The sequence below is a fragment of the Exophiala bonariae genome, assembly GCF_035927105.1.
Source record: "Exophiala bonariae strain CCFEE 5792 chromosome Unknown scaffold_26, whole genome shotgun sequence".
Lineage (NCBI taxonomy): Eukaryota > Fungi > Ascomycota > Eurotiomycetes > Chaetothyriales > Herpotrichiellaceae > Exophiala > Exophiala bonariae.
The window spans coordinates 401,173-427,405 of NW_027042501.1; the positions used below are offsets into that span (position 1 = coordinate 401,173).

At 49.5% G+C, this 26,233-nt stretch overlaps 10 protein-coding genes and 1 non-coding gene across 11 annotated transcripts; 7 read left to right on the top strand and 4 right to left on the bottom strand.

Annotated features, from left to right (window-relative positions):
- Window positions 1-308: 308 nt before the first annotated feature.
- LTR84_006850 (uncharacterized protein) lies at window positions 309-2,828 on the top strand (the record flags this gene model as incomplete). The annotated part of the gene is made up of 3 exons (XM_064850408.1): window positions 309-737; window positions 772-1,318; window positions 1,372-2,828. The coding sequence occupies 3 exons, from the start codon at window positions 309-311 to the stop codon at window positions 2,826-2,828; spliced, it is 2,433 nt and encodes an 810-aa protein (XP_064702890.1).
- Window positions 2,829-4,166: 1,338 nt separating this feature from the next.
- Window positions 4,167-5,105, top strand: LTR84_006851 (uncharacterized protein; the record flags this gene model as incomplete). The annotated part of the gene is made up of 1 exon (XM_064850409.1): window positions 4,167-5,105. The coding sequence occupies one exon, from the start codon at window positions 4,167-4,169 to the stop codon at window positions 5,103-5,105; it is 939 nt and encodes a 312-aa protein (XP_064702891.1).
- Window positions 5,106-6,303: 1,198 nt separating this feature from the next.
- LTR84_006852 (uncharacterized protein) lies at window positions 6,304-7,341 on the top strand (the record flags this gene model as incomplete). Its single annotated transcript, XM_064850410.1, has 1 exon — window positions 6,304-7,341. The coding sequence occupies one exon, from the start codon at window positions 6,304-6,306 to the stop codon at window positions 7,339-7,341; it is 1,038 nt and encodes a 345-aa protein (XP_064702892.1).
- A 313-nt stretch (window positions 7,342-7,654) lies between these two features.
- LTR84_006853 (uncharacterized protein) lies at window positions 7,655-8,688 on the bottom strand (the record flags this gene model as incomplete). Its single annotated transcript, XM_064850411.1, has 2 exons — window positions 7,655-8,567; window positions 8,618-8,688. 2 exons carry the CDS (start codon window positions 8,686-8,688, stop codon window positions 7,655-7,657), a joined length of 984 nt encoding a protein of 327 aa, XP_064702893.1.
- Window positions 8,689-9,206: 518 nt separating this feature from the next.
- Window positions 9,207-12,458, top strand: LTR84_006854 (uncharacterized protein; the record flags this gene model as incomplete). Its single annotated transcript, XM_064850412.1, has 1 exon — window positions 9,207-12,458. The coding sequence occupies one exon, from the start codon at window positions 9,207-9,209 to the stop codon at window positions 12,456-12,458; it is 3,252 nt and encodes a 1,083-aa protein (XP_064702894.1).
- A 186-nt stretch (window positions 12,459-12,644) lies between these two features.
- On the bottom strand, window positions 12,645-13,796 carry LTR84_006855 (uncharacterized protein; the record flags this gene model as incomplete). The annotated part of the gene is made up of 1 exon (XM_064850413.1): window positions 12,645-13,796. One exon carries the CDS (start codon window positions 13,794-13,796, stop codon window positions 12,645-12,647), a length of 1,152 nt encoding a protein of 383 aa, XP_064702895.1.
- Window positions 13,797-15,003: 1,207 nt separating this feature from the next.
- LTR84_006856 (uncharacterized protein) lies at window positions 15,004-16,430 on the top strand (the record flags this gene model as incomplete). The annotated part of the gene is made up of 2 exons (XM_064850414.1): window positions 15,004-15,123; window positions 15,183-16,430. The coding sequence occupies 2 exons, from the start codon at window positions 15,004-15,006 to the stop codon at window positions 16,428-16,430; spliced, it is 1,368 nt and encodes a 455-aa protein (XP_064702896.1).
- Window positions 16,431-17,855: 1,425 nt separating this feature from the next.
- On the bottom strand, window positions 17,856-19,929 carry LTR84_006857 (uncharacterized protein; the record flags this gene model as incomplete). Its single annotated transcript, XM_064850415.1, has 5 exons — window positions 17,856-18,487; window positions 18,538-18,757; window positions 18,817-19,177; window positions 19,225-19,714; window positions 19,764-19,929. 5 exons carry the CDS (start codon window positions 19,927-19,929, stop codon window positions 17,856-17,858), a joined length of 1,869 nt encoding a protein of 622 aa, XP_064702897.1.
- A 2,451-nt stretch (window positions 19,930-22,380) lies between these two features.
- On the top strand, window positions 22,381-23,318 carry LTR84_006858 (uncharacterized protein; the record flags this gene model as incomplete). The annotated part of the gene is made up of 2 exons (XM_064850416.1): window positions 22,381-22,597; window positions 22,657-23,318. The coding sequence occupies 2 exons, from the start codon at window positions 22,381-22,383 to the stop codon at window positions 23,316-23,318; spliced, it is 879 nt and encodes a 292-aa protein (XP_064702898.1).
- Window positions 23,319-23,903: 585 nt separating this feature from the next.
- LTR84_006859 lies at window positions 23,904-23,975 on the bottom strand. Its single transcript has one exon. It is a non-coding gene; the product is annotated as a tRNA-Arg (tRNA).
- Window positions 23,976-24,482: 507 nt separating this feature from the next.
- CCT6 (T-complex protein 1 subunit zeta) lies at window positions 24,483-26,160 on the top strand (the record flags this gene model as incomplete). The annotated part of the gene is made up of 2 exons (XM_064850417.1): window positions 24,483-24,489; window positions 24,542-26,160. The coding sequence occupies 2 exons, from the start codon at window positions 24,483-24,485 to the stop codon at window positions 26,158-26,160; spliced, it is 1,626 nt and encodes a 541-aa protein (XP_064702899.1).
- Window positions 26,161-26,233: the final 73 nt, after the last annotated feature.

The window sequence follows — 26,233 nt, forward strand, 5'->3', positions numbered from 1 at the left end:
TCTCGCTCAGATGGCCTTACAATAATGACATCTGTCTCATCTGATTTAGTGTGGAATGCAAAATGGGGCCCCGAGGACTGCATGGGGTTTTCTTCACCAAGCAGACATTCAAGTGGAAAAATGCTCAGCTATAGTCGGCGAACTTCTTAGTGCCTTCGGCGACTGAAACACTGGGTCGAGCGTCCGGAAAACAAAGCCCCCCGGCACAAATAAATGCTGGCTGCCACACAATTAGGCTCATGCTGTCTTATAACGAATTATGGACGCAGTTACTACACTAAAACTTCAGTCGCTAAGTAACATCAACAATGCGAGAGCTTGCGAAGGAAGCGATGTGTCCCCTCGAGAAGCAGGTTTTCCAGAATGATCAACACGTTGAGCCTATACAAAATGAACATGACAGTGGAACTCACACCTTCGTTGAGAACGAGCCAACTGTGTTGCAAACATTGAAAGAGTTAACACCTACATTGGCAAGCACATATCGATACCTACGAGCCCTTTTCCCATGCATCGGATGGATTCCGCGATACAACTTCCAATGGCTCCTTGGTGACTGTATTGCTGGCATAACGGTAGCCTTGGTTGTTGTTCCCCAAGCAATGGCATATGCGCTTTTAGCAACCCTAAGTCCTGAATTTGGATTGTACACATCATTCGCGGGCGCTGCAACTTATTGGTTGTTTGGGACATCGAAAGATATTGTGATCGGCGTGGATATATCCCTGAACCCCGTGGTTTGAAGCTCTTGAGTCCTGACATCTATTCTAGACCACAGCCGTTGGTTCCCTATTAGTTGGCGAGGTGATCAACCGTGTGCATGAGGTGCGGCCCAACGAATACACAAGTGCCGAGATTGCAAAAAACCTTTCGTTCATCACAGGCGTGATTCTTCTCTTTCTAGGACTGGTCCGACTTGGCTGGGTTGTGGAAGCAATCCCATATATTCCTGTCTCCGCATTTATCACCGCCGCTAGCATCACGATAATGTGTACACAATTCCCTGTCATGATGGGAATCCCCGGTATCAACTCTCGAGAGGTGCCCTATCAAGTCGTCATCAAAACATTGAGGAAGCTTGGTGAAACACAGCTCGACGCAGTAATAGGCCTCACATGCCTGATTCAGTTGGATTTGATACGAAGACTCTGCTCGAAGATGGAAGCACGCCAACCAAAGCTTAAGCGTCTCTGGTCAACAATTTCCTCCTTGCGCCTCACATTTGCTATGTTGTTGTATACTTTGATCAGTTGGTTGGTGAATCGAGACCTGTCCGAAAAGGAAAGTAGATTTCGACTCGTGGGACTCATCGAAAAAGGTGAGTCCCAGGAATCCCGATCGCCACATGTCACGTGTTAATATTGAGGTTAGGTTTTGTGCATGCTGGACCACCATCTATGAGTTTGGATCTTTTAGGCATCGTGCTTCCGCAAAGCCCAATTGTCATCATCGTTCTTGTGATTGAGCATATTGCAATTGCCAAGAGCTTTGGAAAGCAATTCGGCTATCGAGTGGTTCCATCCCAGGAGATCATGGCGCAGGGTACGGCTAACATGTTAGGACCCTTCCTTGGTGGATACTCATGTACTGGCTCGTTTGGCGCCTCGGCAGTCCTTTCCAAAGCTGCGGTACGGACTCCAATTGCAGGTCTGTTCAGTGCCCTGCTGCTGCTGCTCGCCCTCTACGCACTGACGGGCGTCTTTTACTTTATACCGAGGGCGGCCCTGGCAGGTTTGATCATCCACGCTGTACTGAACCTTGTGGCAAGTCCCACCACGGTCATGAACTATTGGCGTCTATCACCTTTCGAGTGCATGATCTGGATCATAGGAGTCATCACAGCCATGTTCACTGGACTTGAGACCTCTATCTATGTGACTATTGGTCTTTCTTTACTGATACTCCTAGTGCGGCTTTCACGCACCAAAGGCCAGATCCTTGGTCATGTTTCTGCTTATAGCACCCGCTTGGAAACCCCATCTCACGATTGTATCAAGGGCGAGTCACTTGTCACTTGTCCACCTTGGAGGCAAGACTTATATCTTCCTCTAGATAAGAAGGATGGCTCGAACCCTGCTATTCCTATATCTACCATCTCTCCCGGGATCTTTGTTTATCATTTTCCAGAGGGTCTTAATTACCTCAATCAAGCATTGCATTTCAAAGCACTCACAGAGTTCGTGTATGGACATACAAGTCGCACTACTGCCAGTAGCAATGTTTCGAAACAGGATATGCTGTGGTGCGATGACTCCTCATCAAATGGTCAAGACGTGAATCTTCCGAAATTAAAAGCAGTCATCATAGACTGCTCTACAATCAATAGCATTGATATCACAAGTGTTCAAGGGATGTGTGATACAAGAAACTCCTTGGACAGATGGGCAAGTCCAACGGCAGTGAATTGGCATTTTGGAGGGCTTAGGAATAGATGGTCTCGGCGAGCACTATGGACAGCTGGCTTTGGGCGACTTTCAGAGCAAGATCTCAACTCTCTAGGTAATTGGACGCCAATGTGTTCGCTGACTACCGGATTTGGAGGCGCAACTGAAGCCGATATATCGTCTGAACGAATCCGCAGAAAGCAGAGAGTTGATGAGAAGGATGAGAGTGGGGGACCTCCGAGAGACATTGTACCTGTCAAGACAGAAATCGACCAAATCAGCAGGATACAAATGAAAGGTCCGGGAGATCGTGGTACCCGAAACGATCTCTCACGAGAACTTAGAGATTGCCAGCCAATTTTTGCTATCGATCGACCGCTCTTTCATGCCACTCTCGACGAAGCAGTGGCTGCTGCGGTTTCAATACTACGTTCGCGCACCTGAGAAAAGTCATGCAGGCTGGATTGAGTAGGACATATACACAAGTCCCAAAGAAATGGTACCAATCATCGCCTCATGCAGCTCTCTGATATTCAAGTATCGTGTACATTGTAATATACTGTGAGTTATCATGAAATTCATCGTTGTCCAAAAGTTCCAGTTCCTGAGGATGGGCATTGAAGTTCGTGGGCGTAGCAGATAGCCTGTTTACTACCGACTTTTAATCACATCCATAGTCTGCAATAGAACATGAGTCCCCAACACAGCCGTTCTCAACGTAAAGTGCAGATTAGCTATTTTCAATCATCCGAGTACAATCTTAGGCAAATAACATAACTCGGGAGCCCCAATGCTGAACAAGTAACTCGATCGCCAACTCATATCAACCGCACCTTACGAAAGAGCAGCGTGCTCTCGACAACGCCAGCTATCTCCATCGACAGGAGGTCGGGTCGCAGCCAATATCTTCAAACGACCCTTTCTAATGTCTCCTTTATGCGCGCAGACAGCATTTCGGTTAGATACTCGACGTCAACGAATTCTTCCATTTGTAGGCACCGTTTACCAGGCTATACTGTGCAGTCGATGACATATGACATTAGGAGTGAGCATCTACAGGGCATACATTGATTGATGCTAGAGCTCTTTGTAAGGCTGCCTTGTCAGGGGGCTTGGCTCGGCGAGACAAGCCTAAAGAGCCATTAACCGACGGTATTAACCGAAGCTTATTTACTTCCAGAAGTCTTCCCAACACAGGATTCAACATGACTGGCAAACTTGGTATCTTGACGCCTCAGAAAATAAAATTTGTAAAAGATATTGATTTGAGCTCATCAGGTTGTTCATTCGCCCACTGCAAACATGAAACGAGGACTTGTTTCAAGTTTCCTGGGCTGAAAGGCTACCAAGTTCGTGTGTTCGTCGGCCACGGGTGATCTCCCGACCAAATTGTACGGACGTAAAACTCCGGGCAGACGGGTGAACTTTCCCCGGCACCATTGAGTCAGAAAACCTTCTCCAGACGGGGCACCCATCGCTGGGCGACCAAGTGGAAACATTAGTTGGCAACCGCAATTTGCAGTTCAGTGGAAGTTTATCCAGCGCCGTTCATCACATCAATATAAATCCATATGGCCGTATATCGGTTCAACTACTTGCGGTCGGTCTAATTTAGTAGGCAGCCAACAGCGCATCACAGCTTATTGAGTTAAGTATTGTTCCCGCCAGTTTCATGTTTAGCCTTATCTAGCAGCATATATTGATCGTTGCCCCGGCCAAGTTCTCTTACTATCTCGCATAGCATACGACGTGAATCGTTCAATTTTTACAGAATATAGCAAAATGTCCACACCTTTCCAGAAATCAGTCCTTGTCTTTGGCGCAACCGGTAAACAAGGCTCCGCAGCTATTGATGCCCTCCTTGCAGGGGCCAACAAAGACAACTTACCCCTGAACATCCTCGCCGTTACGCGCGACCGGACTTCGCGAGGTTCCCAGGCTCTAGCACAAAAGTCCAACGTGTCCATCATCGAAGGTGACCTGGCCAATGTGGAATCGATCTTTGACCAAGCGACCGCAGACGGCAGGCCAGTCTGGGGTGTTTTCGGAGTACAGGTGAATTCCCCTGATGAAGAGAAGCAGGGCAAATCCTTGGTGACAGTTTCTGCTGCGCGCGGCGTCCAGCATTTTGTCTACGCCTCAGGGGATCGGGGTGGACCGGAGAGATCTGAAGCGGACCCGACCTTCGTTAAGAACTTCGCGGCAAAATTCAGCATTGAGAAGCATCTGCAGAAGCTCGCAGCCACCAGTCGACAAGACATGACCTATACCATCCTGCGGCCAGTAACATTTTTCGAGAATATGACAGATGATATACATGGAAAGGGCTTCGCTCGAATGTGGGAGCAGATGGGTTCTAGGAAACCATTGCAACTCATCTCAACTATAGATATCGGCTTCTTCGCTGCACAGGCATTTCTCCACCCTGATGAACATCGCAATATGGCGATTACTTTGGTTGGGGACGAGCTAACCCAGCCACAAGCTGAGGTCATCTTCAAAGAGCTGGTGGGTTCCAGCATGCCGATGGTGCCGTGTACTGTCGGTTCTGCAGTGAAGTTTTTCAAAAAAGATACAGTTGGGGATATGTTTCGTTGGTTCGAAAACAATGGTTATGGAGGAGATGTGGTGGCGTGTAGAAAGATATATCCGGAGATGATGGATTACAGGACTTGGTTGGAGAACTGTAGTCCATTCATTCAGTCCAGGGCCTCTCGGTGAAGAAACGCAGGCTCGGGAGATATCTGCCAGAAATGTACGATTCTGGTCACCTCCTCGAAGTGTAGGCTTCCTGTCATGTGAGGATGTTTGCTAGGCACGGCGCCCCCCGGGGCATATCAACGCAGTTAGCACACTTAGCCTCCTAGAGTCCTCCAGCATCAATGACCCTATTGCCCCGATATAGTCCTCTCTCTTTTGTATTCTCCTTCCTTGCACCTGACAAATTGATGCTGTGATTAGCTTCCAACCTCCTCAGAGCTTTGCAAGCCTACAATGTTATGTTGGACTCAGTACGCCTTACGGGGTCGTTCAAAGGATATTGAGACATAGTGAATAAGACGTAACGTGCCTGCTAGTGAAAACCCTTGCACTAGAAAAGCACCTCGTCCACAGATGGTAGGGTTCGCCGCGTGACTGTGAAGTGCCTCAGTACAGTGCCATGTATGAACTTCTGCAAGCTAGAAAAAGGATTGCAGCAGACGTTGACGCAATGCGTGGCTAGGGTGCCAGATCCGCTCTTGGAGGCTTACTGAATATTCAGCTCAGACCCGCTAGAAAGCCACAGCATATTAGAAGTCCGCTTTTAAGCCTCCAGCAACGCAGTGCCATATTCCGTGAAATGAACGCTCGAAAGCATGGTAGAGATATTGACTAATTGAACATTGCCTTGGCCTTAGAAGGATATGGAAGCATGAGGGATTTCCTAGTAGCGATCATTGAATTGTCTACCAGCTGCGACCACTCGGTGCTGAGTACGAGGTGGTCCTGATCGCGAAAGCATAGGTTTAGAGAATCGTGATTAGCAAAGCAGGGTTCAGTCTGAAAGCGAAGGCTTTTGGGTTTAAAGCCCATTGGCCAGTGTGAGGACCCCGGCTACAACAACGTGCGTACTCGTACAATTCCCACACGCCATTTTTGGCAATTCTTAAGATCCCGGCTCTCGACCTCGTATTCAGTTTGTCATCGCAGATTAACAATACAACAACAGTATTGCGTTCCAAAGCTAGGTGAAGTTCAAACCACAAAGTTGTCCATGCAATTATTTGACCTCACTCGATAACTACATAAGGAGGTGCTGTGAGATGAGTATGGAGGGAGTTCAGCATCAAGTTCAATCTCCCAAGTCCATAGAGAAACACTACTTAGTATCTTTCCATCACTATCACACTTCCATCCACCACAAAGAGCAGTAAAAACAATGGCAGGGGAACTCGTTCTCATAACTGGTGGCAACGGGCACATTGGATTTCGAGTCGTCGCATTTGCTTTGAAGGCAGGCTACCATGTTAGGGCTGCAGTCCGAAGTCAAGAAAAAGCAGACCTGATCTTGGCAGCTCCGTCAATCAAGGAACTAAATCCAGGGAAGAGTCTTACTTTCATCTTCGTTCCAGACTTGCTTCAGCCGGGGGCATATAAAGAAGCCGTCAAGGGTGTTGATTACATTATACATGTCGCTTCCCCAATCAATAACGGCATCCCAGAAGACAAATACGAATCCCACCTAATCAGGCCTGCAATTGCTGGGACTTTGGGAATCTTGGAAGCCGCGAAGGACGAACCTAAGGTTCAACGAATCGTCATAACATCTTCGGTGGTCGCCATCGTACCCTGGTACGACTTTTTCGAAGCCGAGACCGGGAAAGTCTTCAATGAGCACAGCCGTACCAGCAATCCAACAGGACCGTACAAGAACGAATTCGAGGCATATTCGTCAGGCAAGGTGCAGGCATTAAACGCAACGTTTCAGTTTCTGGAGGAGAACAAGCCTCACTTTGACGTTGTCCACGTCGGCCCAACATTTACTATTGGCAAGGACGAGCTCGTATCAGACGTGGATGACATAACACGAGGCACCAACGGCGCAGCTTTACGCCAGATTCTTGGGGATAAGCAATCATGGGCAACACCTTCGAACACTGTTCACGTCGAGGACACTGCACTTGCCCACGTTAAAGGCCTTGAACCACATATTCCTTCTGGGTTCTTTCTATTGACCCAGTCTGCAGGCACCGAAGGCACGACCTGGGGTGATGCAATTGAAATTGTGAACCGTCGATTCCCTGGTGCTGTCAAGGCTGGAATTCTCCCCAACGACGGTTTCGCCCCTACCAAGCATACAATCTTGGACACGTCAGAGACTAAAAAGCTTTTGGGGTACGAATTCAAGACGTACGAGGAGCAAGTGGTCAGTGTTGTGGAGCACTATCTACAGCTTCGCGGATTTGAAGAGAAGTGAAAGAAGCTCCAACCAGGACACACCGACAACAATATAAGTGTACTCTAGACTGGGAGTTTGCCAAAACCAGACCTGCGAGTCAAGCGTGCTGTGAAGTCTCTGGATTCTCTGTCGTCCTTTGAGACAAGTTCGTTTCTAAATAAATTAAATCTGCGTTATAGACGATATCAAATTGCGAAAGTCAATGACCTATTCTTTTGAGGAATAATTATCGTGATAATCACATACTTTTCCTTTCGTTCTGGATTACTTATCTATTGGTAGTGGTTGACTGGCGAGGATTGGGTGCCGTGATTTCCATGAAACAAGGAGTTTAAGCACCCAATGCTTGCAAGGATTTTACTGTGTCAATGATTGTATCCTCCACAGGCCTATACTTCAGCCTTAATAACCGGATAGATTTCTTGTTGTCAATCCCGTATGGTGGTACAGCATAGCTGAGACCGGGATCCAAATTCTTGGCATAATCTGGGAACCTCTCTCTAATGATATCCCCCATTGCGCCCTCTGTGGCGAAACCTGCAGTCATGAAGAATCTCTGACCAGCAGCTTCTGGGACAGTGATGGCAAGCACATGTGCCTCCGCAAGGTCTCGAACATCAACGTGTATTGGCGATCCCACCGTGCCACGTGGTCTACCAAGTATGATGTTCAAAATACGCTTGCTGGACGTGTTAAGGTCTTCTAAAGATGACACCGCATGCCGGACTGGGCCGTAAACCATCGGCGGATTGAGCACTGTGAGAGCAAAGTTTGGAGATTCCCGTTTCACAAAGTCCCATGCAGCTTGTTCTGCAAACGTCTTGCTCGCTCTGTAAGCGGCCTGCGGATCTTTGGTAGTCAGGGCCTCGTCCATTGTCATCTGATTCCAGATCGTTTCGTCATAAACTTTGGGCGGAGAACTGGGATTTGAGATCGCAGCAAATGAGGATGTGATAACAACCCTTTTGACTGTCTTTGCTGACTTATGGATGGATTCGAGAATTCCTGTTGTTCCGGAAATAGCTGGGTCGAGCATGTCTTTCTTGTTATCTTTCACCTCATAGTGAAAAGGACTCGCCGTATGGACTACGGCATCAAATGGGGGGTCCGATTTGACAGCTTCGTCGAAAGCATGTGGCTCCGCAATATCCTTAACAATAGTGTACGAGACATTCTGACCCTTGAAAATATCCACAAGTGCTTGACCTTTCGCTGGAGATCGAACGGTTGCTACTACATCATGGCTTGGCAAAGTCAGTTGGTGAGTGGCTGGGACTGGTACTCGAGACGTTACCCGTGCTTGAGCAGAGCTTCTAGACAATGTGTTGCTATGAAGCCACTTCCTCCGGTCAACAGTACCTTCATTTTGAATGCAAAGTTGACGGAAGTCGGAAATGATAGACAGTCAGCCAAGGTCCTTGATAGACTCAGGCGGTGCTCTGATTTCTCGTTGATTTAGCCCACTGATCTTGACCGGTATCCTTTCTTTTAATAGTTGAGCATCTGGCGATTACCTGGATAAATCCGAAAACTCGACTCAGTCACCTCCGGAAAGAGCACTATCTCCTGGACTTACCGCCGCCCATCATCATCATACTTTGTAATCCAAGATATTGAGCGACTTGAGGAAGAATCGAGGGAAAATTCGCCGAAATCGCCGATGTAGATTCTACGGCGGATTCCGATTTCGTTAAGGCAGGTACAACGGTCGATCATTGTCACACTAAGCGTCAGTATCACATGACTGCGCCCATATCACCAGGCCAGATATCAATACCCGGGGACATTCTGATCGTTCTCAAAGCCATCGAATTTATCTTTACTTCAAATGCCAAAAGTTTTACCCTCGTCGCTCATGACTGGATCTTGCGATCTCGTGGGCCATGCGCAGGAGTTGTCAATGTGTGAACTCTGCAGTCCTTGACCACCTACGGGCATCCTATCGAATTCTGTGGTTTGCTCTGCTGACGGTCAGTTTGATTTCGATCGTCGGCGTGCAAGCTCAATCGCCCGCGCAGATCGCGGCGCTAAGGAAGGAAACCGAAGATCTCTTCTATCATGGATACGAAAGTTATATGACATATGCCTTCCCCGAGGACGAATTGCGCCCGATAACCTGCAAACCCTTGACACGCGACCGTGACAACCCAGCCCACATCGAAGTCAACGATCCTCTAGGGAATTATTCTTTGACACTCATCGATAGTCTATCTACGCTAGCGATCCTAGCTTCCTCCCCTTCTAATAAAAGAGACAATAAGGCTTTGCGACTGTTCCAAAATGGAGTCCAAGCGCTCATTGAACAATATGGGGATGGCTCTGTGGGGTCTTCGGGACAAGGCTTGAGAGCACGAGGTTTCGACCTCGATAGTAAAGTGCAGGTATTTGAGACTGCTATTCGAGGCCTAGGTGGGCTCCTCAGTGCACACCTCTTCGCTGTGGGCAGTTTACCTATTCGTGGGTATCATCCACCCGAAAGACAAGCAGGATATGCTCAGCAGTGGAAGAGAGGTCAGACCGAGAAGACTGCGGACGGTATCATCTGGCCCAATGGCCTACGATACGATGGCCAATTGTTGCGCCTGGCATACGATCTAGGAGGTCGTCTAATCCCGGCATTCTGGAGTCCTACTGGCATTCCCTATCCCAGGGTGAATCTTCGCCATGGCATACCTTTCTACACGAATTCTCCGCTCAACAACGGTTCGAGCGAAGGTCATTGCGATGCTCGTCAGATGGCTCCGGAGATCACGGAAACGTGCAGTGCTGGTGCTGGAAGTCTTGTTCTTGAATTTACCACGTTGAGCAGACTAACAGGGGATCCACGGTTCGAAGACCTTGCGAAACGAGCATTCTGGGCAATATGGCATCGGCGGAGTGCCATCGATCTCATCGGCGCTGGTGTTGATGCCGAGTCTGGAAATTGGGTCTCCACGTGGACTGGAATTGGCGCTGGCATCGACAGCTTCTTCGAGTATGCTCTCAAATCTTACATCCTCCTCTCGAGGGAGTCGCATCCCAACTACGAGTTGTCCGAAGCAGCTGAAGATCCAAGAATTCTTTTCGACCCCTTACCGATGGAAGAGGATACTCCTCAAGCATTTCTGAGTGCGTGGAACATTGCCCATTCGGCGATAAAGAAGCATTTATATCGCGGCCCAAATTACCAGCATCCCCATTACGTTCAAGCGGATCTTGTTACAGGTGCAGCTCGAGGGTTCTGGATCGATGCACTTTCTGCGTATTATCCCGGCGTTCTAGCCTTGGCTGGTCATGTTGAGGAAGCAGTAGAAACGCATCTACTGCACACCGCCCTATGGACAAGATTTTCTGCTTTGCCGGAGAGATGGAATCTAGTTACTGGAAGCATCGAAGGTGGCTTAGGTTGGTGGGTTGGCCGACCAGAATTTATCGAGTCCACTTACTACCTGTATCGTGCAACGGAGGACCCTTGGTATTTTCACGTTGGCGAAATGGTGCTTCGTGACATTAAACGAAGGTGCTGGGCCAAGTGTGGCTGGGCGAGTATTCAAAATGTACTTACAGGCGAACAAACCGACAGGATGGAAAGCTTCTTTCTTGGCGAGACTGCAAAGTATCTCTTCCTCCTGTTCGACCCGACACATCCTCTCAATCGTCTTGACCAGCCTTTTGTTTTCACCACAGAAGGTCACCCACTCCTTATACCCAGCACCGTTGACAATGGCAATGGCAATTCTCGGCAAAGATCGTGGAACCTCCCTGACGAAGAGGAGGAGAATTGCCCGATCAAGCCTCGCCCAGTACCGTTCAGCATCTCAAATATCGCCGCTCGAGGGGACGTATACCATGCCGCAAACTTGGCAAGGCTTCATCTTATGCCGGTACGTGACAACATCGAATCGGCGCTCGGAGAATACGCGGCAGATCATCCCAGTATAACTTTGTCAGACCTAAGCTCGCCCTCAAACTATACCTATTATCCTTGGACGCTCCCTCTCGGAATGATTCCCTATAATGCGACTAGCTCATTGATACCAACAAGACCGACTCTAGACATATCTTTCCCCACACTCAATAACCCAGGACAGCCAGCACCGCCTCTTCAGCGTGTCAGGGAAGGCATTTTGATCAACTTCATCGGTGGTTTACGCCTTGGCATGGTTCAAGATCTACCCGTCGCCGTGGACGAGGGCATTGTTGATACTTTTCGTGTTCAGACTATCAACAATATCCCACTTGGGAAGGACGAAAAGGTATTCCTGCCGCGGGACACGGGTAAGGATACACTTAGCCTCACAGATCCCAACTTTACTAGAGTCCGAGACCCCGTCATGCTGGACCTGGTTGTCGATCTCACCAAACCACTTGATCACGACGACCAAAACCCTGACATCAACGATGACATGGTGGTTTTGGAGATGCCAGATCTTGGTGCGTCGAGCGATGGTTCCGTTCGCAATGCCTGGAATGCACTATTGGCTCAACTATCAAGCCTCCTCAAAGACCGCGGACAACCACCATGGCCCTTCTCGACTAGCTTATCCTTGAATCCTCTAGCAACGCCACGAGCATCGGACTCGACTCCTGACGAATCCCCACCGCGCTACCACCTTCCGGCGGTGGTACCCACCGGCCCAGGAGCTGCACCAATACCAGACTGGCCCGAAGTCGCCACGATCACCACCGGCGGCGCAAGGGCTCCCAATCTCCAATGGACAAAGATCTACGCCACAGATGAACTATGCGACCACCGCCTCTCGCTGAACCTGGTGCGCAACATCCAGGTCCTGGTCGTCAAGCGCGGCGGCTGCAACTTCAGCACGAAACTCGCCAACATCCCGGCCTTCCGGCCTTCGCCCAGTTCGCTCCAGCTCGTCATCTTCGTCTCGTACGGCCACTCCGACTCGTCGACTTCACACGAGGATATGAGCGACGAAGACGCGGCTGACGAACTACTCAGCCGCCCACTGCTTCACGAGATGCAGCTTACACCGGCAGGACTACCGAGACATAACCCCATAGCAGCGGTGCTGGTCGCCGGTGGGAAGAAAGTCTACGATGCACTGGCCCATCGCGCCATCGGGATGGGTATCAAGAGGCGGTATCATGTGGAAACGAGGAATGTCATGATTGGGAATTTACATGTTGTATAGCGATTTTCCGAAGAATAGAATGTTCTTTATCATTAGGAATGCTGAACGATGCTGTGAGTATCCGTACATCAAATACACGCTTTCAACGAATAATGAACCGTGTAATAACACATGAAGTGATGTGCCTCCCAAATTCAACTGGACATGAACTGGAGGAGTTCCAACAGGTCAAAGTGACACAGTCAATCACCAACGACCACGCCAGCTCTTCTCCCATGCGCGATCCTCCTCCTCCGCCCTCTCAATGGCACGCCTCCACTCCCTCTCCATGCGCTGAACCAACTCGTCGGGTGCCTCGCCATCCGGCCCCGTGGCAGTCGGACTCTCACAGCCGCGAAGCCCAATGAAGCGACCCCAACGGCGGCGTTTCACTTCGAGGTCCACGTTTGCGCCGTCGGCATCCGGGTCACTGCCAGGCATCGCGGACGTCCACGCCGGCACCCATGCGGGATACATGAAGGTTTCCTCGACGGGCGGCGTCACCTGGTGGTACCACTTGGCGAGGCTGTCGAGTTGCTTGTGCGTCAGCAGGTGGTATTGCAGGAGGCTGGTGGGGAAGGACGGGTGCGGGAGCCCATTGGAGACGGAAATTAGAGGCACCAGTGGTGCGCGGAGGTGCTCGATGCTGTAGAGGTATTGTTGTGTGCGTTGTAGGGTCGTTGGGGAAGAGGGTTTGCGAGTCACCGTGACGTGGTATTGTGGTGGTGGTGGCAGACGTCGTGTGAGGTGCTTGCCGCGGAAGTGTCTGCGGATCGGGGAGCGGTGTAAGGCGGGAGAGCTCTGACGTGATGGGCGGATGAGAGTGGGTGAGGTTGGTGATTGTGTGGAGGGCCAGTCTACCAGGGTTGTTGTGTTGGACATGGAAGAGTCGATCTGTGTGTCCCGGTGCTCATTAATCGATGCCATGGGCTCCGGTGTAAACTGAGGGAACATGCTGGTGTTGACTCTCAAGGGGAGCGTCATGACACGATCGAAAGGAGGACTGCGCATCGCCATGCGGCTCTTTCTGCCGTCTTCCTTGAGAGCAGAGGATGGGCCTTGGAAGCATGCGCGGTCCGGTGTTCTCATGTTGTAGAGAGCTGGAATGACTGGAGAATTCAGGCTTGACGGCAGACGTGGGGAGCAAATTGACATGGAGTTGCTGCTGCGCCGAGCCAGGCTGGTGCTGATGAACAGAGATGGAGATGACACTTGTCGCGGTGATCCTTCTGCTGGGAAGAATGCTTTGGTGTTTTGCGCAAGGGGTGCCATCAAGGGAGACTGGCTCATATATGGAGAATGGGGTGTGAGGGGTGATGGGGGAGGAAAGGACGGCGAAGTAGGGGACGTAGGATGCATGGTGGAATTCAGTCAGAAATGGTTTGGGTGGTAAATAGTAACTCTGTTCGTTGCCTTTTATTGTAGAGATTGCTGTTGCTAACGACTATGGTCAAATAGTCCGATAGCCTGAGATAGGAAGATGAAGTAGGATGGGGAAATGGAGAGAGACGTGATTCACCGGGCTGGAGGCCCATATCAATTTGACTAACATTGATAAAGAGAGGGCCAGACCAAAGCAGATGGCGTCCTGTACAATGGACTGAAAGCTCTTGAAATAGGTAGCACAGACCAATGTTCGTATTCTTGGATCGGACTGGACCTGGTGTTTTGGAATTCATTGTCCAGTCGGTGGATTCTACCTGTGGGTCATCTTTGTGTAGAGTTTCGGATGGAAGACAAAGCCGTGGTGTCTCCTGATCCATGCACTGCTATCAGGGCAATCTCTCGGGTGTTCATAACAAAGAGATCGATTGGAATTCGTGCGGATTCCAGGGGCGCCATCCGGCAAACAGCTGCCAGGCACCCATTGGGGCAAAGCTCGCAAATAGCTGAAGTCTCGGTGGTGAGAATGATATATGGATATAGCAGAGGCAAGTACCCAGAGCATTCGTGTTTTCAGTCACTGGGTCTCTTCTAAAGCTGAGTATGAGTGCGTGCAGGTGTCTCCGGAGACAAAGGTTGCACTGAGCGTGGACCTTACCTTGCATTTCGACGAATGGCTTGTGGCTTGAATGAGACTTTACTTGCCATTTATCGGATTCGATATCCGTCATGCATGATAGCGGTCAATAGTCGATAATGGCAGGAGATATGTAGAATACTGTTGGCGGTGTCGCTTCTATTGATTTAAGAGTACGTCTTGTGTAGATGCACAACACGCCTCTATGAGCCACCCTACGACTACGGTGAACCATAATATTGATACCGTAGTGCTCAGCCTCACCGGGCAGTTGCGACCCTGATCAAGGCTGAGCCGAACTGAATCGTATACGGACGCAGTTCAATGTCCACTCCTTGACCCCCAATCCTCCCAGCTACAAATAGTATATCATCCAAAGTACCGCAGTCCAATACAAGCCACTCATTACTCTTCTTCATTTCCCAATCCATACCTATCTTTGTATCATATCTAAGCTACGAATGACTTAATATTTCTCTCATCCACCATCTGTCTTGCCTGCGCTTACGTCTCCCGCTCTGATCACCCTCTCACACCACGCCAACCATGGCTAACACAATCCTCGACCTGTTTTACTCTCTGTCCAACTGCCTCTTTTGTTTTCCGGGCACGCCGCAGTTGAAAATCAATAACCGGAGCTTTCGTATGCTAAGATTACTGGGCGAGGTGAGCAATAGAACCCTTGCGCCCTGATCCACTTCCAGAAAACTGACTCGGGTTGACAGGGCGGTTTCTCCTACGTCTATCTCGTCCAAGATACTGCCGATTCCTCCATATACGCCCTCAAGAAGATTAGATGTCCGTTTGGGCAGGAGTCTGTCTCACAGGCACTGAAAGAAGTCGAGGCATATACCCTGTTCTCACCACATCCCCATATCATTCAGAGCATCGACCATGCTGTTCAAACCGACAAAAACACTGCTGTTTCCGGGATCGGTAACGACGGAAGCGGAGGTGGCGCCAGCAAGACAGTGTACATCCTACTTCCCTACTATCGCCGAGGAAATCTCCAGGACATGATCAATGCCAATTTGGTTAACCATACCCGCTTCGGCGAGCGCAGACTGATGCAATTAATGCTGGGAGTGTGTAAAGCCCTGAAAGCTATGCACCAATACACAATTCGCAACAATCAGTCACGAAATGCTGCACAGGCTATTCGTAACGAAGCCGCCAATGAGGATGCTGATGCCGCACGCCGGAAAGCTCGTGGTCCTACTCGTGCCATGACGGCAAACCAGACACATCAGGAAGAACTAGGAGATGAGCAGGAACAGCCTCTGATGCCCGAAAATGAAGTTACTCGCGCACAGGAGGGTAAGTCCCCGGGCGACGAGCGTGCCTATGCACACCGAGACATCAAGCCGGGCAACATCATGATCGACGACGATGGACGCATGCCCATCCTCATGGACTTGGGCAGTCTGGCCCCGTCACCAATACCCATTACGAGTCGAAGTCAAGCAATCGCGGTGCAAGACACCGCTGCTGAGCACTGCACCATGCCATACCGAGCCCCGGAACTCTTCGACGTGAAAACAGGCAGTGTCATCGACACAAAGGTCGATATATGGTCCTTGGGATGTACCATGTATGCCTGCTTAGTAGGCAAATCGCCATTCGAGGCACGCTCGGATGAAACTGGTGGAAGTTTGTCCATCTGTGTTTTGGGTGGTGACTGGCGATGGCCTGGTGAAGGCAACGCGACCAAGGGCAAAGACCGAGCTCACCCACCGTCACGGTCTGGCACGCAAGTGAATGGCGACTTGAACCCCACAGGGGGAGCAACAGCAGCAAATCCTTCGGCCGAAAGGGTTTACCCTCACGCTGCCGCGAGGGAAGTCGTGCGCCGTTGCCTACAGGTCGAACCTGCCGACCGCCCCGATGTGGATGAATTAATGACCTTGATTGACACATGTTTGAGCGAACTACCAGAAGACGACGAAGGTGGACCCATCAATGACATGGTCTAGGAAACCCGAATGTCAAACACCACAGAAGACAACGTCTAGGAAGACGCAATGTCAGATGCCTCGGAGGAAACCCTCTTCTTTAATGCCCCATTATCACCACTACTCCTCAGTGACTCGGAAATCCGGTCATGGTTACAGCAGCAACAGTCGCGTCCGGCCAGAGCTGCCTAGGCTCTTGCTGCGATGAGCAATTGTAGTATAAGAGACAGCATGATTTGAATCTGCACGAGGTCTTATAACCAATTGTTCCATGGGTGCTTAGCTGTGTTCCGAGAAACCGAGACTTTTACTCATTGTGCTTCGCAGCGCCAAGTGCTTTGGCCTGATTCATGAACACCTGAACTCAAAGCTAAGGAGCTCTAGCGGAGAGTGAGGGAAAAGTACGATGCGTGGAACGGGAACTGGCGCGGATGTGCTAGAACAACGCGACATTCGATTCCGTCCGTTGTTGGTCGACTGGCTGCTTAGTTCAAGGGTTCTCAATCTGTCACCACAACACATTAAATTAGGGCTTCGTCCACTGTCTGTATGTATGTATAATCACCAATTTGGTTTCTGGATCGTATTCGAGACTCGAGTCAATTCCACGTAATCCTCACTTCTGCCATCTTTCTCGCCACGCCCTGAATGAGAGTAGCTGCTGCGAGAATCATGGCGTGTCGTAGTTGATCCACCGCTCGTGTGTCCGTGGTCTCTTTGTGTAAGTGCAATGCAATCAAGTCTAGAAGCCATTTCACAACCAGAGCAAAGATTGGTGGCCTATCCATGTGGATTCCTGGTTCATTTACTCACCCAAGTAGATATTTCGCTTGCTCGAAAAAAAGTACTTTTTAGAATGAATGGGATCTAACGGAAAAGTGAAGTAAACATATGGCAGCCGTGTGCGCCTCTAGAGTACAATGAGGTCAGGTAGGTCAAGGAGGTGTAGCCCACTCGAGTCCCAGTGGTGATCTGCGGATGCAAGTCGATTAAAAGTGTGTGCATTTTCTCCTGAAGCCTTTTCTCCGCGGATTCCCGGATGTGAGAGACTCGATGGTCTCGCGGAAATCGTAGAGCGTTGGAGGCAGGCTTGAACGACTGGATTAGAAACCAATAATCATTCCTCTCCCAGTTCGGATTCCCATTTCATATCGATCAAACCATCCTCCCATCTGGAATAGCCACCCACCTCCAAGGACTGAACCCATTCTCAATCTAAACATCCAACCTGTGTCTCCGTGATTTCATGTCATTGATTTGTCAAGGAATAGTTTCCCTGCGGTGTTTTCTTTTTGTTCACACCATTCGCGAAACTCCATCATACAACAATTTCTGCGCTAGACTCATTGTCACCTGGACAAAAGTCGTGCAAAATGAGGAATTTCCTCGCCAGCGATCATATAGCATGACAAGGTTTCCGGATATGCAGCCAGGACTTCATCGCCCCTATTCAGTCGCCTTGACAACCTCAGCAGCTTCAGCTGCCGCTGCCGCTGACTCTGGTGCCTTCTCAATTACTTCTGGGGTAGGTAAAGTAGCCTTGGGCTCTTCTGTGGTTGTGACTGGTTCGGTTTCAGCCTCAGCTGCGGCAGGTCCCTCCGAGACAGCCTTGTCAACAGGATCTGGTGAAGTTTCAGATTCATTATCGGCAGCTGACTTCTCGACCGCCTCTGTGGTCGCCTCAGCAGGAGCTGTTTCGTCATCTTTCTTTTCATCGGTTGGCTCTTCGGATTCCTTATCATGAACTCCATTGGTGGTGGGCGTAGACTTGGATTCCTTCTCTCCAGCGCCACCACTTTCATTTTCAGCGGGTTCGGACCCCAAGATCTTGTTCCATTGGCTCAACAGATCAAGCGATCGTTTTCGGAATTGAAATTCTTCGTCTCGAGGGATGGTGTTCAACTTGATCAATGCCTTCAAGACCTTGTTGATCTTGGTTGTGCGAATGATGGCAACCTCCAAATCCGCATAACCCTCGAGTTTCTTGATCAAAGATGACATCTGAGGCATATCTTCCTCCAAGGGAGCTTGATCTCGAGATAAGAAGCCCTTTTGGAGTTTGTGGCGGAGGAAAAGCACTGTAGCTGTTAGTAGTGGATACGGAAAAGGCAGGCAATATGCTAGTTACCTTCTTTCTCACGTGCTTTGCGTGCCTCAGCAGGATCCAGAGGTTTCTCCTCCGGCTCTGGTTCGGCATCGACCATTTCTTCATCGCTAACGACGGCAGCTTTGGACTTTCTCTTCTCTGCTTTGGCCTTGGTGGTCTTTTCTTTCGGCTTCTTCTCCTCGGTTTTGGGAGTTTTGTTGGTGGTCAACTTGATCTTCGTTGTTTTGGGTGTCTTTGCAGGCTAATCAGAACAAGAATCAGAATACGAGCGGTACGAAGGACCTAGAACGCAGAACATACCTTCTCAGATTCCTCGTCATCACTGTCTGCCTCCTTCTTTCTCTTCTTAGAGGACTTCTTGGGGGCGGGTTCGGTATCGGCGTCTTCCATCTCCACGTCCTCGGTTTCAACCTTGGCCTCACTCTTACGCTTCTTCTTGTTCGATTTGGCTGCCTTTTCAGCATCACGGGCTTCTTTGGCCTCTATGTCAGCTTGAAGAGCGGCGGCATGTTCGTCAAGAACCTCCTTGAAATGTTCCAGGTCGTGACCTTCTGCCGCCACTTGGAATGCGGCAATCAGTGCCTTTGATTTGCCTTTCTCTGCAACATCTTTGCAATCTGCGGGGTCCAAAGGAGTCAAATCAGTGTTGGCGATCCATGCGCTGTCATCGTTAGTGTGGGAGATTCGTTTGTGGCACGATCAACTCACAATTCATTGGTATGTAGAAACATGATGGGAAAGGTGCGATCAGCAACTTTCTTCCCGCCTTCGGCATATGCTTCGTTGTAGGTGCCATCTTCTTTCTTGGTTGTGACGGGTCTCGTATTGAGCAAGATATCCGGAAGCATTTCCTCGTCACAAATAATTGAAGGCCATGGCGGATAACTCTTCAGTCTCGCAAGAAAGTAGTCCCCAGGGACAGCGTCAAGGTGAGTGATCTTGGCAATAGACTTTTTCTTGTTAAGCTTCTTGCCTTTGTGCTCAGGAATGCCTGCGGATGACTTTCGCTTGAGAGCAACAGGTTTCTTGCCAGCAGGTGCGCCATTTGTCTCAGGAGCAGCATCTTCAGCTACTTCAGTATCTTTGGCTTCTGATTCGGTCGTGACTGGAGCTTCGGGTTCTGCCTCGGTAGTTGCTTCCTGGGGTTCCTTGGCTGGAGATGAGGTGGACTCGACGGCGCCGTTTGCGGTCACGGCATCTAGACTCTGTCAGCATTGCCATCCCACACCTGTGTATTTGCCACTTACCAGTGGTCTCGGTCGGTTTGGACTCGGAGGGTGCATCTGCTGGCAAAGCTCCTGACATTTCGGCAGCAGGACCGGAAGCAGGCTCTGCGAGGGAGGGAGGTGCTTTCTCTTCAGGTTCTGGAACGTTGACAGGTACCTTGACCTGAGGCTGCTCTGACTCGGCCATGGTAAAGTGAGAAGGAAATAGGACAGTAGTGACGCGTTGGGAGGTCGCGATAGAAGAGGTCGCGAGATCTGCTTGCAAGACGATTTAGCAATGGTTTTGGTGGATGACAGAGATTTGAGTAAGAGACAAGGATGCTCGAGTGTCTTGAGGGAAGGAAAGTTGACTGCGCGCAGCTGAATTGGATGACGCGACGGCAGAGGTCGAGCAAGTCGCAGCAGGGCAAGAGCAAAAGACAACACCGAGGATGAGAATGGGAGGGAGACTGACTTGTGACCACTCGGTGAGGGTTATAAAGGGTATGCGACAAAGATGATGATGGAGAGGTGGTGGACGAGGAAGGATATGAGAAGTGTCGCGCGATGACAAGGAAAGATTGTGAACTGCAGCAATGGAGAAAGTTGAAGCAGGAACTGGAAGAGGCAGCGTAACAGAGAGGGAAGCGCTAACCACGGAAATGGCACTGCCTCTTGTCTGACGAGGGTTTTCTCAACCGCCAAGCCCAGCAGCTTCACCACGCCCACTGCGTAACACAATGCTCCAGCAACCACAGCAAGGGCTTGCCTCTTCTTCTCCTTTTGAATGATTGGAGGATGCAAAGAAGAGTCGATGCAAGAAAGACAAACTCACTTTAGTTTTCAAGTCGGTCGTTGTTGCGCAACGAGCACAATATTGATCCTGCCAAAACTGTGATCTTTGGGAGCAGAGCGGGGATAAGTGTTTGCGTCTCCGGCAGTCCTCGTCTGACAAGGCCGAGAAATGGCAATGTCAATGACAATGGCAGTAGACCAAGCACTGCAATGCTGTGCAATTCATCTAGGTACCTAGCTGGTGACAGTCCAATGCAAGAGTGATAATCTCAGGTTGTTGATGGAGGGTACCCGACTTGACTCTATCATGGATCACCCACTTCAAGGAGTGAAGACTGCTCTCTCAGGATAGGAGATGGCTGGGATGCATGCACCCTCTGCCGTCTCCACGGGCTCACTGGCAAGCTGAGGTTGGGATGGGATGTGGCGACACCATCTCACACCGGCACATCACCCGGTTGCTATCTCTTCCCTCGAAATGCGAACTGAAATGCTTTGTGATTGTTTCCCCTTTTTTTTTCTGTTGTGCTTTTTTTCTAGATATCATTAATCCAAGAACTCGAACTTACAATTGAGACAGATAAGATTATGCCACTTGTTGGCAGGCGTGATGAAGACGGCTATGCCATGGTGCTCCGCCTCCAGCATTTCGCCCAGGAGAAATTCGGTGGAGTATATAACTTGTCACACACTTACACTTCTCACAACAATGATCAACCGTATTCTCAATATTGACAGTCACTTTGCATTTCCTCGTCACCTTCCCTCGCCATTTCTCACAAGATGCATACTTGTAGAGCTTGTTACGCTCTGTGCCTCGTACACTACCCGGCCCGTGAATTGTCTATTGTATCGTCAGCCTTTGGTTTCTTGACGTCAGGCTGATCTTTCGAATGGAAGCTACTCAGTCTCCATACCGGTGACCTACGATTCCTTCACAAAAGGTGGGAAGAATGATCCTCTTCAGGATATGGTAGTCCGACCAACAGTTCAATAACACTACACAGTAATAAAGGTTTACCTCAGTCGCCTGGTCTTGAAATTTTCGGGTCTCACTTAAAGTTCCACATTGGCCAGAGCATCCAAATCTTCCCATTATCCAATATCCAGGAACTCGTCTCGCCTCATTGCTCCTGCAAATTGATGCAATAGACTCTAGATTTTTACCCCCTACAGGACCCCATCTTGACAACTATGGTAAGCCAAAGATTCTTCTTCGTGAGTTAGTTTGTATCCTTGAAGATTGAATTCAAATCTCCGCTCGCCAGTATGAGGATGACGAGGCTCCCATCATGGCGATCTACATCCGCATACATATTACAGATTAGCCAGGTCGGGCTTATTTTGTTATGTGCATGTATTTCTTTGTGCTTGATTCAATCTTGCTCCATCAAGATTTTGCTGCATTGGAACATTGGGAAGCCCCTTCTGAGAAGCAATCCCTGCACTGGCTGAGACAATTGACTGAACAGGCTTGAGAGAGAAAATCAGGATTATTGCATCTCGACCAATTCGAGGTACAATCACTGGAATCTTCCAGTATCGTAATGGAGGCGGTTGGAACTGCAATCAACCAGACCAATCATGCCATACCGGGTTCGTTCTGTCTCTAAAGTCTCAGATTCGTCGCCTCTCGCAGGTATCGATTTTGCTCAATCTCGATATAATGAAAGCCACATCACTTTGATCTGGAGTTCTCCTCGACTTCCAAGAACACCAGAGACTACTGTTACCTGCTGATAATCTCCTCCAACTCCCATCTTCCACCTCATGATTGGAAAGGACATTTTCTGTCAAATACCACTCACCCTGCTCTTTCAACATTTGGACTTCTGCGCTCTACCAGGCTGGCCGCACAGGCACCATGCACAAGCTATTTCCGTTTCTCGCTTTGCTGTCCATTTGTGCCTCAGACAATAGCTATTTCACGGTCCCCGAAACCTGGAACTACGATACAGAAGAATTTTCGAATTATGTCTACCAGATCGGAATTGATACGGTCTTCGAATGGTATACTGATCTGGATTATGCTGCTATATGTATTACCTGCGATAATGGCAATCATTTCGATGAGATTACAGGTACATCAACGACAAATCCGCTCCGGATTGTTGCAGTAATCTGCTAAATACTCAGATAGGAACCGAACAGGGCGCATGGTCCTATCGATGGGCGGCCGAACTACCACTTATGTCTGTCGAACTCGACTCAGGAGATGTCCAATGTGTCCTTGCCATTGCAGACTACCAGACCTACAAGATCTTCAACTATTCTCAACCCTTCTTACTCAGGTCAGCTGAAGGATTTGAAAGCATTCCGAGCGTGGTCACGTCCTACATCCTAAGCACCGCCACCATGGTCTCATTCACCGCGCGCCCTACTGCCACATATTCTGATGGGGTCTCTTACTCGAGCGACTCCCCTCAATACGATCCAGCGGATGGCTCAGAGAAGGTCTCGAGCAACAATACACTGATCGGAGTTGCAGCTGGTTTGGGTGGTCTTTGGGGTTTGACGCTTTTGAGCCTGGCTGGATTTTGCTTCTACTGGACGCGGAAGCAGCGTCGCCGGGAAGGGCAGCGACAACCAGAACAAGAGGTCGTCCCTTACAATCCTATAATGGTACCATATCACGCACATACCACAGAGCCTGCTCCACCATTCACTTCAGAGATGGTCACGACGAGAGCGCCACAAGACCCCAAAGCTCCAGTCACAGGCCGCGAAACACTCACTGCACTTCCGAGCATGGGATGTCGAAGCACCACTCACAGTAGCGTGGTATCCGAATTGGCTGGATAGTGGTAGGGTTGCAGCCATTGGCTATGGTATCAATTCGATTTGTCCCAAATGCTTCTCACGAAAGTGAACCTCAAGAAAGCCATATCTATTCATCTGGCAGACAAGGAGTCGAATGCAAATGGATGCGGCACATAGTCTTATCGATCTTCTTTTGTTATGTCCAGCCTTTCAGCGCATTTTTCTTATGTAATTGGGTGTCCAAGTCAGGGGAAATATTCTAATGCAAATCCTACCACAAAAGAGATGAAATTTCCTCTGCAATCCTCGTCGTTGTGATATCACTCGCGTGTGACCTTATGGTGTAGGCGTCAGCACGAACGCCTGACAGTAATGCTGCATGGCAGGGACACCTGAAGCATCACTCCGAAATATATATTAGATTTTTGATGGTAGCATTCTCACAAGCTACGGCCACGGGAATCTCTGAGATTTCATACTTGATCACATTGCACTCAGTGCCACGATGATTCATTTGAGAAAGAAAGCTGTCTCTACCATATAGCCCGTCGTGCTTAGAAATTGCGTTGTGAGGGTTTATCAGTGGGTTGAGTATCGTCAACGTTTTACAAAAACTTGAAAAAAAAGAGGTCCTCCTGGGGCTCGAACCCAGAATCTCCTGATTCGTAGTCAGACGCCTTACCATTGGGCCAAAGGACCCGGCAATTGAAATCCACAGAGGGATGAATCACTCGTGGCCAATTCCTGATGAAATTTTTGCAGCTCAAAATTATATCTCACTCACTTTTGTGTCCTAAAATAGCTACCTCGGTATTTTACGATGCTAAGTCTGAGCGCACCTCGCTCTTTGACGCACTCATTGGCAAGTTAAATTGGTACTACGTGACTATCTAATGCCCAATCAACACGATTTTCAAGCATCATAATCATATCGCGAAATCAACCGAGAACAATACCTAGGTAGAGCAGCGGCAGTTCGTTGCCCTCATTCGGGTTAGCTTTGTGCCTTCTTGGCATCAAATTGGAGATCCCCCCTCCTGCCTGCGAAATTTAATTGAGGGTGCCGCCTGGACGATCTCGCAAGATACACGCCAATAAACTCATCAGCGATTGAGTCTTGAGATCTTCCAGTTGAGGAGGAATATCACTGTTGTATCGAATCTACGTTGTCTCTCAAAATACCAATACAACATATTGAGGCAAGCCATGTCGGGTATGTTCGCTGAACTTTCATGGCGAATCCGTCTGCTAATGTACGCTTTCAGCGACACAACTTCTCAACCCGAAAGCAGAGAGCCGGCGGCGTGGTGAAGCGCTCAAGATCAATATCAGTGCAGGTGAAGGCCTTCAAGATGTTCTCAAGTCGAATCTGGGTCCTTCCGGCACCATCAAAATGCTGGTAGATGGCTCAGGACAAATAAAACTCACAAAAGATGGCGCAGTGTTGTTGAAAGAGATGTCCATTCAAAATCCCACCGCTACTTTGATTGCAAGAGCCGCCACGGCGCAGGACGAGATCACAGGCGACGGAACCACCTCAATCATTTTGTTGATCGGAGAACTCTTGAAGCAGGCAGACAGATATATTCAAGAAGGCCTACATCCCAGAGTGATTGTCGACGGGTTCGAGATTGCAAAAACAGAGACTTTGAAATTCCTTGACACATTCAAAATCGAGAAGGAGGTGGATAGAGAACTTCTTCTGTCTGTTGCAAGAACGTCATTATCGACCAAAATCAACAAAGCCCTCGCCGAACAACTCACACCCTCAATAGTCGATGCGGTCCTTGCCATTCAAAGACCACCAAACAAGCCGGATCTCCACATGATTGAAATCATGAAACTACAGCACAAAATGGGCACCGACACGCAATTAATCCGAGGCTTGGCCTTAGACCATGGAGCACGACACCCAGACATGCCGAAACGAGTGGAGAACGCATTCATCCTCACCTTGAATGTATCCCTGGAGTATGAAAAGTCCGAAATCAATTCCGGCTTCTTCTACAACTCTGCCGAACAGCGTGATAAGCTGGTAGCCTCAGAAAGACGATTTGTCGACGATAAACTGAAGAAGATCATCGCCCTGAAGAATGAAGTCTGTGCTTCCGACCCAAAGAAGGGTTTCGTACTCATCAATCAAAAAGGAATTGATCCTCTCTCCCTTGACGTTTTAGTCAAGAACGGAATCCTCGCCCTTCGTCGTGCGAAGCGACGAAACATGGAGCGGCTCCAACTTGTCTGCGGAGGCCAAGCACAAAACAGTGTCGAAGACCTGGATCCCTCTGTCCTCGGCTGGGCAGGTCTCGTCTACGAGCAAACATTGGGAGAGGAGAAGTACACATTTGTGGAAGAAGTCAAGGACCCGAAGTCAGTGACCATCTTGATTAAAGGACCCAACCAACACACTATTGCTCAAATCACCGATGCAGTCCGAGACGGTCTACGTAGCGTCTACAACACAATCGTCGATGGATGCGTCGTACCTGGAGCGGGCTCCTTCCAGATCGCAGCGGCAGCACATCTCTCTTCAGAGGCCGTGCGCAAATCCGTCAAGGGAAAAGCCAAATGGGGCGTGGCAGCATTTGCTGATGCTCTGCTCATCATCCCCAAGACTCTGGCTGCCAACAGTGGCCATGATATTCAGGACGCCCTCGCAGCGCTACAGGATGAGCACGCTGAAGGTAATGCCGCGGGCCTGGATCTCGTTACGGGAGAGCCAATGGATCCCGTACAGGAGGGTGTCTACGACAGCTTCCGAGTGCTGCGCAACAGCATCGCGAGCAGTCAAGGAATCGCAAGCAATCTGCTTTTGTGTGACGAGTTACTGAAAGCTCGCCAGATGAGTCGACAAGCGCCGCCAGGAGGCATGGAGCAGGAGTAGAAGGTCGTTAAAGTTGCGGAACTGGTGATAACGACACCGCGGAGATCGAATACCGCGCACACTGGATTGTATG